This window comes from Embiotoca jacksoni, unplaced genomic scaffold, assembly GCF_022577435.1.
Source record: "Embiotoca jacksoni isolate LCO1_2020_lvr unplaced genomic scaffold, fEmbJac1.0.p SCAF_10, whole genome shotgun sequence".
Lineage (NCBI taxonomy): Eukaryota > Metazoa > Chordata > Actinopteri > Embiotocidae > Embiotoca > Embiotoca jacksoni.
In genome coordinates this window covers 8,025,886-8,041,970 of record NW_027185230.1, presented here as the reverse complement: position 1 = coordinate 8,041,970, position 16,085 = coordinate 8,025,886, and the positions used below count along the sequence as shown (strand labels likewise).

The 16,085-nt window shown below is 40.9% G+C and overlaps 1 protein-coding gene across 4 annotated transcripts in view; it reads left to right on the top strand.

Moving 5' to 3' along the window:
- The window catches only part of sh2d3ca (SH2 domain containing 3Ca), a 53,719-nt gene extending 39,197 nt beyond the window's left edge, over positions 1-14,522 (top strand). For 3 of the 4 annotated variants that reach the window (XM_069163654.1, XM_069163680.1, XM_069163673.1), the window contains 12 exons: positions 804-932; positions 4,691-4,840; positions 6,327-6,604; positions 6,732-6,809; positions 7,540-7,667; positions 7,753-8,125; positions 9,429-9,558; positions 9,733-9,848; positions 10,537-10,708; positions 10,810-10,921; positions 11,007-11,213; positions 12,250-14,522. In XM_069163654.1, coding sequence (XP_069019755.1) covers positions 804-932; positions 4,691-4,840; positions 6,327-6,604; positions 6,732-6,809; positions 7,540-7,667; positions 7,753-8,125; positions 9,429-9,558; positions 9,733-9,848; positions 10,537-10,708; positions 10,810-10,921; positions 11,007-11,213; positions 12,250-12,425 — 2,049 coding nt within the window. In that variant the 3' untranslated portion in view covers positions 12,426-14,522. The remainder of the gene's footprint in view (positions 1-803; positions 933-4,690; positions 4,841-6,326; positions 6,605-6,731; positions 6,810-7,539; positions 7,668-7,752; positions 8,126-9,428; positions 9,559-9,732; positions 9,849-10,536; positions 10,709-10,809; positions 10,922-11,006; positions 11,214-12,249) is intronic. The other variant, XM_069163662.1, reaches the window with a different exon arrangement.
- Positions 14,523-16,085: the final 1,563 nt, after the last annotated feature.

Below are 16,085 nucleotides of genomic sequence, written 5' to 3'. Positions count from 1 at the left end.
TTTGTCTGAACTCAGTCTTTCCACAATCATCAGTTCTTATGGTCTCTTCACTTAACACAAGTGTCCCAGCGTGGGATTTCCCATTTTTCTTCCTTACCAAAGTAAATAATACTCAAGCAGAGTACTTGAAAGCATACTATCTTCATTGTAAATTGTGGAGTGTGTCAATGAATCGTGTATGTATGGTGCATAAATACAAATGAAGTCTTTATACAAGAAATACAAAGCTTTAAAAATGTAAAATATGTTCCATGTGTGTGTGTATTTGGCATTATTTCAAGTGATCACGAGTGGCAACACTTACAGGCCAAAACTCCATCTCCTAAAGACATAAGAACAATAAGATCTTGCTCGTGATGATTTCTTCCTCTTAGTAATCAGGTCAGGGTCGATTGGGTTGTTTCTGGTATGCAAGTGTGTGCGTGTGCCAGAGTGTGTGTGTGTACATGTGTACATGTGTATGTGGAAGTCAGCAGTGACGCTTCCCTGCAGTGTTGCCTTCTGTAACACAGGTGTGTCTTCATGCATGTTACGCTCTGTTGTACCCATATTACATTATCGTATTATTGGGATTACACTGCTGTTTGCATTGACATTTTAAGGCAGTATGGATGTATGTATGCGCTCAAATCTCTTTTGTAAATAAATGTCAACCTCTACAGGAGTTATCTGAATAAATATAATATCGATTTTTCTTCTTGTGTACGTCAATTTCCATACAGATACACTGTGAGAAGCGCCTCCCTCAAAATCCACCTGGCTGATGTCTTGTTTTCTTTTCTTTTCTTGTTTGTCTTGTGCAGTTCTCCAAGGAGAAGTACCTGCTGGAGTCTCCTCCCGAGAAACTTCGTAAGGAACTGGAAGAGGAGCTGAAACTGAGCCCTGCTGACATCAGGAGCCATGGCTGGTACCATGGACATGTACCCAGAGAGGTATGAGCACTGTGAAGTACACTGCAGAATCTACTCCCATCAGCCACAACATTAAAACCACTGACAGATGAAGATTTAAGTACAAGTATAATACAACAGCGCAGCAGTAAATCCTCCCTTCACGAGGATTATAATGTTCAGTTGTTATTGCTTTGGACGGACTGAGGTGTTGATTTATTTTAATAACTGAGAGGTGTGCCTAATATTTTGTCCTTCCCATTTAAATGAATTAGTTTGACAAGATATGAGAAATACCTCTCGGTATAACCCAGTGGAGTTCAACAGCACAACGTACTATAGTCTCCAAAAGATAATTAAAATAAATCAAGTCTCTCAATCAGATGGAATAAAAACTCAGCATTATAATCCTTATGAATTGAGGATTTATTGCTGGGCTGTTGTATTATTCTTTATGCTTCATCTGTCAGTGGATTTAATATTATAGCATTGAGTACACTGTATTTGTCTTAACACTAGAAATCATGACTGGATTTTTGAGCACAGATGTGACGACTTGCTTTTCTCTCAATTAAATATCTTTGGGGTTTTGAAAACAGCAATTTGCAAATTCTACTTTGGGTTCTTTGCTTTTTTTTAAGCTTAATAATTAAACTCTTTATTAAAAATGATCCATCAAGGAATCTTAAGAAATGATCATTAGCTGGAGCTTTGGAGTTTTACACTGTTTTGATTAAATTGAATCAACCGTGTTTCAGCTAATACACTGTGCGTTCATACTTCAAAATACCTAAAACTTTAATTTATTACTAGTCAGCATGAAAACAATCAGTTTTCAAAAATTTAATGATCAAGAAACCCACAAATATATTCATGAAACACTTCGTCACAGTCTCTCAGTCCCTGAAGTCGTGAAATAAATTATGAATAAGTAAATAAACAATTTTTGAAAAATGATTTATTGCTGCTTTGATTTGTTTTTAACCCCCCACATTTCATAGTACATGTTAAAAAAAAAATTCAAAGATATAAATGTACTAACATAATGGTATTTCTGTGTGGGTTGACATGGTTGTCAACGCGTAGTATTAGTTGAGCGATTACTTGACCAAAGTCTCTGGCTTTGAAAGCACAGTTTAAATGCTGTGCACACAGAATGACACTGATTAATGAATCCCATCATCTGTCACAGCTCAGTAGAAATTGCTTTAGCATTCAGAAGGAGGGACAACTCTGCCAAACAGACAGCTGCGTGTGTTGCTGATGTACGCAATTGAACTTCACAGCTGGTGGCAGAGACGCAGAGACACACAACAACAGACCCGGACACTCACACACACACACACACACACGCACATACACACTGCATGCACATGTGGTGCGGACTCGTTCATAGACACAACCTCTGTCGCTTGAGCAACCTCTGTCTCTCTTACACACGCACATAAACACAGACACAGATTCAAATCAGCCATCTGTGAGTCTTTCCTCTTTAGTTTACATAAAATATTCATGTATTCACAGATTTGCCCCAGTGTAAACTTGGGGGAACCCCCAGGCCCTCCTGGTTACCAAAACAATACTTAGTGACTACGGGCCTGTTTCGCAAAAACTAGATAAGGGATTAAAACGGGAATTTCCAGGTATCCTGGTTTAATTAAGCCTTGGTTCGGTTTCACAAAAGCAGTATCATGGAGATTTATTCTGTGAAACTAACAGCCCGTCTTACTTAATTAAATGATGAGATGATGATTAGAAACGGACAATAAAGTCATGAAGACAATAAAGTGTTAAAAGATGGGTGTTTCTCCCTTTACAATCACGTGCTCTTGATGACGTCATCGATGATGAAACGCATACGGGCTTTCTCATGGAAAAAGATGTTTCTGGACAGGTCGGACCCCTCGACTTTTCCCCAAATGACTGCATGCATGAGCGTTCCAGAGATTCAACCCCGCAGATGATCTGTACTGGGCTAAAAAAAATTATACAAATTGACATGTTTCTCTTTATTCAGCAAAAGATGCTGAAAAACTGAGCAAAGCCACTATTTGTTGCTCTGTTAGAAGGTGTATTTGGCATCGAAACGATATTCTCACGTCTTCATTATCCACAGAAGTATGTGCTATATTGAGAAGGAATTTTACTAAATCGCAGGTACAATGAATTACAGTGTACACGCACACACACACAGAGAAAGAGAGCTCACTTTTAAGGCATTAATGTGTACAACTGATAATTTGAGTCAATAACCCCTTGAATTATGACGGTTTTAGTTAAGATTTGTGGTCAATAAATGTTTATTTTTAGGATACTACATATTTGGTCAGTCCACTATGTCTGCCACACCTTTTGATGCTCCCTAATTAAAGCGGCAGTGTTTTTTTTCACATATTGTCCTTTTCCTCCTCGTATGCTTCCATTAAGAGCAGTTTTTCACTGGGATTTAAGCATGTGACACGCCTCTTTTCCATTTCACATGAGTGAATCTGTGATCTGCCTTGTGGTCTTTTGAAGACGGCCATGAATGCACATTTGTCCGGATAAATTACACCTGGCTTGAACTAGCCGCATCTGATCAGCCAGGCTTAGCATTTGTGAAACAGATTAAGCCAGGATGATCTGACCGGGCTAGGTCCTGAATTTTCTCTGTTGTCCTGGATATCTTAAATCTGCTTTTGTGAAACAGGCCCCAGATCTCACACACACACGTAAACACATCCGGTACTGTAGGTTAGCTTTCTTAAATGTCTTTCCTCCTTCCTGATCATTTTCTTCCTTCTGTTATATTCCTCTTCCTTAAGGCTTACAGTAGGTGCAAAAGTCAATAGTGTTTGAACCAGTGTGGCTTTCCCTTTAGTCATATCCCTGAATATTTTAACTGCCAGTGTAAATATTCTTAAATGCAGTCAAGGATCATAAAATAAAAAAAGCCACTAACCTCAACAGAATTATGTTTAAAAATGGAAGAGCTAAAAAGATGCTGTACCTTTTAATCTGTGTATATACTGCCTCCTGCTGGTCTGTCTACCCTGGGCTGTGTTGCAGTGAATATTTAATGCTTTGTTTGCAGTGTTGAATGAATTTAAAGGTTTGCACCTTCACTTTCAACAGCAGTCTTTTTGCAGGTGGTTTTAAAGAGAATACTGCTGAGTCGGAGTTATGTTTCTGTGTTACCACACGGCTGCTCGATCAATATTTGGGATCTATTATTACAGGAGCCAAAGACTCATCTGCAGTGTTTAGTATCAGCAGGATGTACAGCCTGAAGCTGCTCCACTGACCATGAATGAGACATTGCTTTTCTGGATTGCTTGTTTTGTCAATAGATTCAAAATAAGTTACATGTTCACTATAGTGCTGAACTCTATGAAATGTGTCTTCACAAAGTCGTTACGGCTATTGTCACTGGCATTTTTATCCATCATTGCTGATTGAAACTGTGTACAGAGGAGACGGTGAGAGAGATAGTTGTGTTTGTTCAGCGACACTGACTGTCCTAACGCATCGCTATAAATAATCACGATTCTCTAAATTAAATTATTTAACAGTCAAAGTATCAGAAACAAAATGTTCACACGCAGGCTGCAGCTCAGTTAACCAAGTTTGCTTCTAGCTCTTCATGCTTACAGCTTTTTTTGTCTTCTTCTCCAACTCAGAAACATGTGTGTGTGTGTGTGTGTGTATATATATACACATATACATATATAATAAATATATATATTTATTTATTTATATATATTTATATATTTATTATTATTATTTTAATTATTATTGTTATTTTATTTTTTTATCTCTAGGTGTCGGAAACTCTGGTTTTGCGTAATGGAGATTTCCTCGTGCGTGACTCTCTGACCAGCGTGGGTGACTATGTTCTGACCTGTCGATGGGAGAATGAGGTGCAGCACTTCAAGATCAGCAAAGTCCTGGTCAAATCCAATGAGACTAAGGTACGTATTCATCTGTTAATGGCTATCTAACACTTTATTTTTTTATGCGCTTGTATGGGATCCGTTTTACCTTGTTAAAATGATCATATGGTATTCAATACATTCATAACATTTTAACTCAAATCTTGTGGGGCTGTGGATTTACTATATATAAAAATTAAATATAGAGCAATTTCCTGTTGTTCTTTGGCTATTTGCTTTAGTTTATTTAATGCCAGAAGATCAAAAAAATCAGCTTCCACCAATGTTTAAGTCGCACCAGTCTCCTCAAGGTGGGAGTAGGAAAAGCACAAGTGTAACTATTGTAATATTATCAACAGCTCTGTTCCAAGTAGATTTCTTTGTAATTTTTCCTGTGAATTGTGGCCCGTTCAAGAGCAACTGGGAAGTAGGATGGTTCCGACCTCTGAGGGGGAAAATGCACCTGAACGCCTGTTGAACTCGTAATATCCAAGTAGGAACGTGGAGGGTTTTTGAGTAGGTTTGACATCACTCAACATGGCAGCGTTTGTGGTAAAAAGAAGATATAAACTTTGGAATATAGAGTACAACAGCCAGACTTGGTCAGCCCAGCCTACCTAGCTTGCTAGAAGTCTGTTAAATGTTAAAAAAATGGCAGTACATCAGAACATATAGAAATTTAGTGTGCCATTAATCTTAACCTCCTGAGCTCCATTTAATCCTTGTTGGTTTATATTGATGATGACGAGGTTGTTTGTCACATTTCTGTATCATTTCTGTAGCGTGAGAGCAGATTTCTTGGGCATGTTGCTTGTTGGTTAACGCCCTCATCCAGGGAAGTGGGACATTTCCCAACTCCCTGCTGCCTGAATGCACGATCAGCATATACGACACCAGTGATGGTATTGGAACACATGAATCGGGCCATTATTACTGTTACCAGTTACACTTGTGTTTGACCTGTCAAAATATCCAATGCGCGCGTGTTCAGTCTAAACTGCAGTGGACTGGTTTAAGTCCTTCCTTCCATTTCAGTTCAGCAAAAGGCTCTTTTAAACCAGCACAAACACAAAGGCCCCTGTGCTTATATATCCGAATGGCATGTGTTTGTAGTTATATCCGTTTGCCAAGCCAATATTCTTCCTTTAGAAAAGGCCTATTTTCTCTCGCTGCCCTGAATGAGTGAGATAATTCCGTGTGGAGGTTAATTTGGCACAGGTGTGCCTCTTTGACCAGCGGTGCCTGTTACTCTCTCTGCCTCTGAGCCTTAATTCCCGCCCTGCTTGCTGATGTCTGCCTCTTTTGTTGTGTTTTAAGCAGCTATTAGATCATTTTACGTTGATCTGTCGGAATTTAAGAGGAACAGCAAGATTTCAGGCTCCTCACTCGAAGAAATTTGCAACCACAGAAAACAAAGAATACAAACGCTCAGATGTTTTCCTCGTTACAGGGTAATTACAGCAGGAGAGCATAAAAAAAAAACGTGATATATTCATACTAAATTCTGTTGCATCTTCATCTTCAGGTGCAGTATGTGTTGGAGTCTGACAGTTTCGACTCGGTCCAGGAGCTCGTACGCTTTTACGTGGGCCAACGCAAACCTGTCTCGCAATCCAGCAATGTCCACATCTACTGTCCAGTCAGCAGGACTCTCCCCCTGCGCTACCTGGAGGCCACCTTCGCCCTTTCCAACAGCAAGCAAGGCTCCGCCTACTCCCCGTCCAGCCACAGGGGGGCGTACATAAAGAGGAGGAGCGTTACCATGACTGACGGGCTGACTACCGAAAAGATGATACCTCACAGGTGAGCCGAAAGAGCGAGGAGTCGAGTATTCGTGTTTTAGAGTAGAAACGCAGAAACTCAATAGTGCACCAGCCAATTTTAAAATCCTGACAATGCTTTTTTTTTTTTTTTGCATATACATGATTAGTGACTCAGACAGTCCCAGTCCAGTTGAGACACCAGTGGCACCACCAGAACCAGAGCCGGAGCCTGTGCCTAACTGCAGGTTGTGTGTGTGTGTGTGTGTGTGTGTGTGTGTGTGTGTGTGTGTGTGTGTGTGTGTGTCCCTGTCCGTGTGTGACACTAGTGTTATCGTTGAGCACCAAAGTAGTACCTTCCACATTCCTGCGGTTCCCTCACTTCACAGACACTTTCAGCACCTTCCCTAGTAACAAGCATCAGAATGAAGTTGTTCATTTGGTCACTTCTGCACTCAAGTTTCAAACAGGATGAGGCCGTTTGAAATATGAAACTGAATTGACAAAGTACGAGCAGACACATATGTTGTGCACAGTGCAAATTTTAGGTGTGAAAAGATGGCGAGCCAGCTTTGAGAGGATGAAAGCATAAATGTGTAGAAAATAATTATTTGGGCATAATTGTAGAAAACTTTTCATTAGCTTTAAGCAATAATCATGACACTTAAATGTTTATTTTCTCAGTATGGTCCCTAGAATTGACACTTGTACCACATGTTTCTGCTCCTGCTTCTCGGTTCCAAACATGGTTTTAGTTTAGAAAAATCACAAACATAAAATGTGTGTTTTTCATGACAGTTACGCCAACTAAAATGTCTCCCTCTTTTGTCACCCCGAGGAAACATTTACATCCTTAATCACACCATTCCTGTCACGTGGGGGGAAAACCCTGAACTGCACTGCTTTGTGAGGATCCCTGACAACTTTTAAATCCTTACTCAAAGATTTTAATATTTTTAAAAATCACTATATTTGCAGCCCATCGACAATCCACCACCATAAAGATGCAATGCGGAACTGTGCGATGAGCATGGACCAGATTCAGGAGTATCGCTGCCCCTTGTCACCTGTTGGGGAAACCCCGCTGTCTCCTGCATATAGTGCGAGTAAGTGCCAGATACACACAGACTCAGACCAATAACTACAAAACACAGTCTTTAGAGATTATAAGGCTCACCTCTTTTTCTTCAGTCACAAGACAGAGAGCCCACTCGGGTGGGCGGGTCCTGGCTGTCGTCCCTCCCTCCCCCGTGATGCGTCGTTCCAGTGACCCTCAGCTCAGCCCCTCAGCCAGTAACAACCCCGCGGAGCATCCCGCGCATACCTCTCACTCTGCGCACTCCTCGCCCGCCCATCATCCCAGCTTCCAATCTCATTCTTCAGAAACAGCAGGGAGCTACTGTGACCTCAGACCTTGTCCCTCCGGGCCTCCCAAACCCCCAACTAAGAGCTACGTAGAGCGACTGCGGGTGCACGAAGGAAAGGAGGAGGGAGCAAGAGAAGAAGGAGAGGGGATGTTCAGTGCCCCACAGGTGGAGACGGCTTCCTCGTTCAGGCCATCCAGGTACGAGACATTGAAAACAGGCTTCCAGACTTGTACTTCAGGGTGTTTTTAAAGGATCCTGAGCCTTTTTTTTTTAACCTGTCACGGATTATTTTATGAAAAGGACTCCTAACACAACAACAGCTTTGGTTTAGTGAGGAAGTGGATTAATCCGTCTCGTTTCAGTTCTTCCTTTGAGTCAAAAACATACGAAGCATGAGCAAAATCTGGACAGTGGCAGACAACAACAGCTATTAGAAGACAGAAAATCATGGAAAATAATAGGATCAATTTATGTAAACATAGAAACCCTAAGTAGCTGCAGTGAGTTGGGAGCAATGCAAGCAAACTAGATTAACTAAATCTGCATTTTAAGATACGCGTTACCATTTTCCCCATCATGCATACACCTGTGACTCTAACAGCTGCTCAGCTTTCTCCTCACTGAAAATGAATCTGTTCAAAGGTCAATACACCTGCTGACATTTTGTCACGGAGGGCAAAAAATATTTGGGGGTGAGGCAGTTTTGATGGGCATTGCACACCGGCTGGAAAACTAGAGTCGAATAAACAGCTGATAATCCTGTGGGAAATAGCCGGAGGGCGGACTTTGTTTAGCGGTCAGACACACAGCAGATACTGTATTTTATTAGGGAGGACACAGCAGATGAGGCTTGTAAAAGGCAAACGGTCAGGTACACTGATTTTTGGCAGCAGCGATAGTGCAGGCGGCACTTTTGGACATCCAAGCGTCCCCTGTGAAATTCTGGTGCAGAGGGATTATTGCTAAATCACTCTGAGCACTTGGGAGGAAATTGTCAGTGAAGGCAGGAAAGCCTAGTCATGTTTTAGGCAACGGGGTGAGCCAATGAGAGGCACATCTGATTCCTTTTAACTGCTCATGTTGTGGCGGTATAGATCGAGCCTGACTGATACATCAGCAGACGTATTCGTATGTCAGCAGATATCGGACATGAAATTGTACAGCAGAAATTACTATGTTGTATGTCAATTGTTTTATGGCAATTTATGTCTCTTTTCCGCTGTCGGCAGCCACTGTCCCGACTCTTCTTATGTTTTTCGGTTTTCAGTTGGGCAATAGTTGTTGATAGTGCCTGGTACTGTTATAGGTATCAGCTCTGTCGAGGTTCCCAACAAGGTCACATGAAAACGCTACAAATTACTGATGGGTCAGAGAATCGTCGCAATCACTGCATTATTATTTTATTTTTTATAAATCTCTTTTCTGCTCATCCTCACCGGTGCTTTTATGTCCTGTCGTGGTGCAGTACTCTATAATCTGATGGTAATCGCTCTCGTGCAGGTACGAGTCTTGCCTTATGCCGGCAGAGAATAAGCCTCTGGAGATGTCCGTGCTGAAGAGAGTCAAAGAGCTGCTGGCTGAGGTGGATGCAAGGACCGCAGCTAAACACATCACCATGGTGGACTGCATGGTACGCACAAGTACACGCAGCTTACACACACACACACACACACACACACACATACAAAGAAGAGTAATTAAATACACATTCACACATGCTGACTTGCACAATCGTACATGGAAACAAAGATGCAAATACATACTTCCACACAGAACTGATCATCTTTTCTTTGATCTTTGGCAGGTGGCGAGAATATTAGGTGTAACCTCAGAAATGCAAAGGATGATGGGAGTCTCCTCAGGGCTGGAGTTACTGACACTACCACATGGACACCAGCTGAGACTTGACCTACTGGAGAGGTACAAATGCACTTTTTTTTCCCCCCACTGTCTTCCTTTAGACATCACTCAGTTTCGCTCTCATTATTTCAGCTAATGATTATTATGGAGGACTTTTACTTCATCATTGGGTTTCTTTAGACAAAGATAGAAACCACTGGGTGAAGGGGAAAACGGTGCTATGAGTCTTTTATGAGTATAGAAGGAGACAGTTTAGTGTTTCAAGGATGAGAACATATGTTCTAGAAACATAGAACATTGGGACAATATTAATGGTGACGAACATCAAAGGAACTCAGAGAAGGAAGGACTATCTGTTCACTTTCTTTTTATTTTATGCTCCACCCCCATTTTTATAATAAATATTTCTCAATATAACCGCTTGGAAATTAAAGCAAAGATGTTAAAAGCCATATGGGAGGCATTAAGCTGTATTAAAGCATCGCGTGATGTCCTTTTCCTCAACTTTGCTTAAGTCCCCCAATATACTTTTTTTGTAAAATTATTCATTGGAGTACTTTAAATAATATATATTTCATTAACATCTGAAGGCTCCATCAGATTAGGTCACTCGCTACATCAACCCGCAATGTGAATTTCCAGGATGGCTTTCAATATAGGCTTTGATTCAAAGTCTCCTGCTTTTCTATCAGCAGAAATTCACTTTCATTAAACAGCACCACCTTTTTTTTCTCTCTCTCTCTCTCAGGTTCTACACCATGTCCATCATGATGGCTGTGGATCTGCTAGGCTGTACGGGAAGCACTGAGGAGAGGGCGGCCCTGCTCCATAAGACCATCCAGTTAGCAGCAGAGTTGAAGAGCAATCTGGGCAACATGTTTGGTTTCGCTGCTGTGATGAGAGCCCTGGAGCTGCCACAGGTAAGAGACATACGATCCATTATGATCAGCACAGAAGGTGCAGAGGTTTCCTTCAAAGTTCATTGTCAAATGCAATCTAATAATTCTTGTTGTGTCTTCAGATTTCCCGGCTGGAGCAGACATGGGTAACTTTACGTCAGAGACATACAGAGGGCGCTATTCTATATGAAAAGAAACTCAAACCTTTCATGAAGAATATGAACGACGGCAAAGGTGAGATCCTTCTAGTTTCTGTGTTTCATACTAAATTGTCCCAGTGCGTGTTTATTTACAACTTAACATTCTCCCTTGCTCCCAGAATCAAGTGCCCTGTCCAACACCTCCTTCCCTCACATCATTCCCGTCCTGTCTTTGTTGGAGCGCGGCTTGGCCCTCGGGGAGACGCTGGAGCCGTGGGAGAGTGTGGAGGTGGGAGTAGATGTGGTTATGTACCACCTAGAGGCAGCTCGTACCATTGCACATCACGGAGGAATCTACAGAACCAATGCAGAGACCAAATTGCAGGGTAAGATTCTCATGTTCCCCTAAGAATGACTTGTAATAACATCGAGGTCCAAATATTGAACAGTCCAATATATTGCTTTGTGATCATGTACCCTCGCGACTAATCTGCTGTGGTTTGTGTTTAGTCATGATTTTAATATCATATTTGCTTAGCATCAGTTGGTTATTGTGACTGTGTCTGTGATAGCTTTATAAATCAGCCTAGCATGGATGTAAACGCTGATCACTGATTTGATGTAATGATCATGTGTGTGTGTGTGTGTGTGGTCACTATATTGATTGTATTGATCCTCAATACCTCACCATTGGTTCTCAGTTTGAGGACATTACTGCTTTATGGAACAGTCTGTCAATAGTCATCAGTTCACATCTGTTTTCTATTATATCCAGCTATTGATCATCCTGACCTCAGTCAACAGTTCTATCAGCCAAAGTGCAGCTTATTTCATACAATTAAAATCTAAATGTTCAACATCCATCTTTAGCTCATTTATAGAGTTCAGGTTGAAAGCTGTACTTTATGGATTACAGGGGAGAAATGAATCGTCTAAAACATCATAGAACAGGTTGATTTCCCTGCAGACCCACTGCATGAGTGACAGAATCATTATATTTGACCATGGAGGTTCATGCTCCAACATTATGGGTGACCACGTACTTGCATCTCAAAGGTGCACTTTTTAGAGCTTTCGACCTAATCCCATGTTGATCATCAGTAAATGAACTGGCTCCAGTGTCATCTTGTGATTTAAGTATGAGTCTTTCAAGTGGTAATAAGTGGTCATAAATAGCGGGGAATAAAGCGCTAATGAAGATTGAGATTTGGTTCAAAGCTCTGGCAAGTCTTTTAGTAGATGTAGTTGCAATTATTTTGTGTCATTTTAAATGTGTCTGAAACTTTGCAAAATGCATTTAAAAAAAAAAATATATATATATATATTTTTTTTTTTTCTTTTTATGATTATCTGTATTTCACTACGATTATCCCGATTATAATGTCATCTGTATGCTGTAACTTTGTCTCCTTTCCTGTGCAGGATTTCAGGAACGAACAGAGATACACGAGATCTTCCAGACGGAGTTTCAGATGCGGCTCCTGTGGGGCAGCCGCGGCTCCGAGGGCAGCCAAACGGAGCGCTACGAGAAGTTCGACAAGGTCCTCACCGCCCTATCACACAAGCTAGAGCCTCCTGTGCGTCACAGCGAGCTATAGCACCGAGCCCCGACAACCGACATCGCCAAAACACTCTCATTTGCACTTACCAATCATAATGGTATGGGCTTTGTTTTGCATCGCAAAGGATGACGTGGCAGTGTCCAGCTTGAACACTGGGACAAGTGAGAGTGACTGAAGAGGCAGCTAAAAGAGCATGTGCAGTGAGCAGGAGGAAAACGGAAAGGAGAGTCTCACTTATAACATGTGTTGCACTCACTGTAGACTCGGTAAGGCGCAGTGTATTCTGTTCCTCTCTGTGGACGTCCTCACTTAGCGCTAAAATATTTAAATGCAAGGGAGAGGAGACAAGCTAAGTGGAAAAGGAGATAGGGGAGAAGGGTGACCAGCTCCTCCGGTACAACCAGTAACACTTGTATGGTGTGTCCAGAGGGCCAAACAGAGCTACAGAATCTGGCTTCGCTCCAGTTTAACACAGACACTGCTGTCACACACTGTAGCCCAAATGATAATAACTTGCATAGCTCATACATGTTTAGTCTGTGTGAATGAATGAATGAGTGTGTGTGCGTGCGTGCGTGCGTCGGCAAGGGTGTTTAAGTTCCTTAATTTTTAGTATGTCATTAATGTTTCATGTTTTGTTTTTTTTCTTATTTATTTGTCAAGATCAAAGAATATCAAAACATTCTGGACATTGCTTTATGAAACTCATGAGAATCTGCCAGTGCTCATTCTGAGGGAACCCTGTTCATAAAGTCTCATTAAATATGTATCAAGCAGTCCCATTGAATCCCATTAAAAATGTATCAGGCATGCATTAATAAATGTATCAGAAACGAACCATTTGCGGAAGCAACGCAGCAACTTCAGTGAGGGCTTTGAGTTGTTAAAAATGTTGAGAGGACAAAGCAACCTCCCTCTGTTGATATTGCGTCTCCTGTGCACAAAATGTAGCTCAAAACAGCTCCATGAAGGAGAAGAAATACAAAGCGTGTACACATGAAATTCAGTTAAAGCAATGTTTCACTTTGTGTATGAACATTTACGAACATGCTGACTCGAGCTTCAGTTTGTAAATTTGCAGAAATAATTCAAACAGTTGATGCATGCACCTCTAAATGTTACACCAAGTAAAATGTTGCTTTAATCATTTACATATATAGATGTGTCAAACTTGAGAAATATACAAATGATTCCGTGAAGATACTTTGTGTCTGTAGAAAATCTTTACCGATACCCGACAGACAGAGAAAATCTGTCATCTTTCATTATTTTTCAGTTTGATTTTTTTTATTTTTTTATTTACAGTTTGAAACCTGAATGAAGTCAATATAAGGATGTGTATACCACAGCTGTGCTACAGGGAATGTCCTCTGTAATGTTTTGAATTTGTGTTTCAGCAATAGAGCTAATAAAACGACTGGAATACTTTTATTTCTATGGGATTACTATTTTGGGTGACTATTCAGTGTTATATTATGGCTGTATTAACAGTATACAGGCCTGAGAGCCAACTCTCAGTGCTATGCACTCATGTCAACCAACAGCTGAGACCCCTGAAGGAACACACATACATTCAGAAGATTTTAGGAAATCTTCTATCCTAAATTTTTCTTATCCAAATGGATGACCTATGTCACTCATATCGGATATCAAACAGAAATAATTCAGAAATTGTTGCTTCTGACCGAGAGTTACATATTGGAGATAATTAAACGGATGTTTTATTGTGTTAAACCCTGTTTTCTATCCAGCTGTACAGATCACAGTTCATGAAGTGTGGAGCCATGTGCCAGTTCCCTCTGTGGTCCAGCAGGAGGTGTGCTTCAGTCAGCAAAAAAAACAAAACCACTGAATCATGAATTGTAATACTGAAGACATACAGTATACACATAGAGGAATTACACATGTATCGTGTGTGTTTTGAGACCAAGAGGATGCCTACTGGTTTAGGTGTGATAACGATGACGTATGTTTTTATTTGTCCTCTGTTGAATGCTGTACAGGAATGCTCTGACAGTGGGTGGATTCTCCTGTTGTATGAGATAATGAAAAAGTGATCGAAGGACTGATTTCATGTTTTTTTTACGTATTGTATATAGCAATTCACTTTTTCAAATAAAAAGATTGCTTGTGTCAATGAGTTGGAGTCTTTGTTCAGAGTGAAAGCACATCGCTGGTATAGTTTTGCCTGTCTAATGCAACAATTGTTTGGTCTGTAAATTGCCAAACGATAGAAACAAGTGGCTCACCGACAGTTTTGTCTGAGCCGCAGTCCAAAACCCAGAGATATAGCAACTCCTTAAAACAGAAGCAGAAACCATCAATGTTAATCGTTTTTGCACAAATAACTTCATTAATCCATTAACAATATAGATGCAGATTATCTCCTGCTGATCCATTAATAGACTGTTCCACCTCTTGTTTACTACAGTGCTCAGATGGTGTAGAAAATTGTTTAGCTGTTTAAGAGGGAAATTATTTAAATAATTTGTGACTCATTTTTAAGATTTACATCTTCTGGAACAAATCAGGCTGGCCCCACTCTGTGATTGGGTAGACCGTGGGTCCAAATTTGCCCCTTCAAACAATCCAGGGGTCGTTCCAGATACTAGGCTGGTCTAAACCGACTATCTGTCCAAATGATTCTGTATTGTGAGAGGTTTACAAGCATAATCCTACATTGTGTAAAAGATCTGAGTAGTTCTTCAAACCACTGAAAGTAAGGGGATCAAGAGACTTCTTTCTTTACATATTTTGTTGACAGGAAAATAATATAGATGATGCCGAGTTGCTCTGCTGTAGTGCATATGTATTTATGTCCCACCATCACCACCACTTCAAGTGAAAACTCGACCCTCTGGAGCCGTCCTCTTGCAATGCAGATTGGTGGCCAGTAGGGGCCAGCATTTCACTGTAAACTGAAACCTGATCCCTTTTATATTTTTATAGCCTACATATTGAAATCTAACCCCTCATCTCTAACTGTTCTCATACACCTGCTCTTTCCTGGTCCAGTTTAGGTTTAAGTAGTAGGCAGCAACTCATTTTCTGAGTTTTTATTTATTATTAGTTCCTCACCAACTTAAAAAAAACAAAAACATCCTGTATGATCCTTATTAGGCTACACGTTTTCTGGACTGTGCACAACCCTGGGCACTTCAGCTACTCTGTTAATCTTTTTCATGGTCATTATATCATGAGAATAGGCGAGTATGTATCCTGTGCTTAACCGAAAATGTACCATGACGTGCACTGACGCTGAGCATGCGTGTTGTGTGAAGCATCACACATTGTTTTGCAGACAGACCCATGGTGTTGGCAGTGGGAGGTGGAAAAGACAGATGGAGTGTGCGTGTGTGTCCATGTATGTGTCAGTTTGTGTCCGTATGTGTGCATGCATATGTTTGTGTATCAATGTGAGCTTTTGTCGATGTGTGTGTGTGTGTGTGTGTGTGTGCGCGCGCACCGCAACACAGATGTTGTAGGAGTGCTGCTTAGCTGTTGCTGCGTACACCCTTCATGAGGAAGGCAGTGGTGCGTCCTGGCAGCTGTTACACTGAAGGAGGGGGTCAAGTTTATTCCAGGCAAAATAAAATTCCTGAGAAAAAGAGAAAGTAGAACAATTTACATTTTTGTGACTCTTTTTGACGGATTTTTGACGTATTGACAAGAACACAATAGAATCAAATAGTGTAG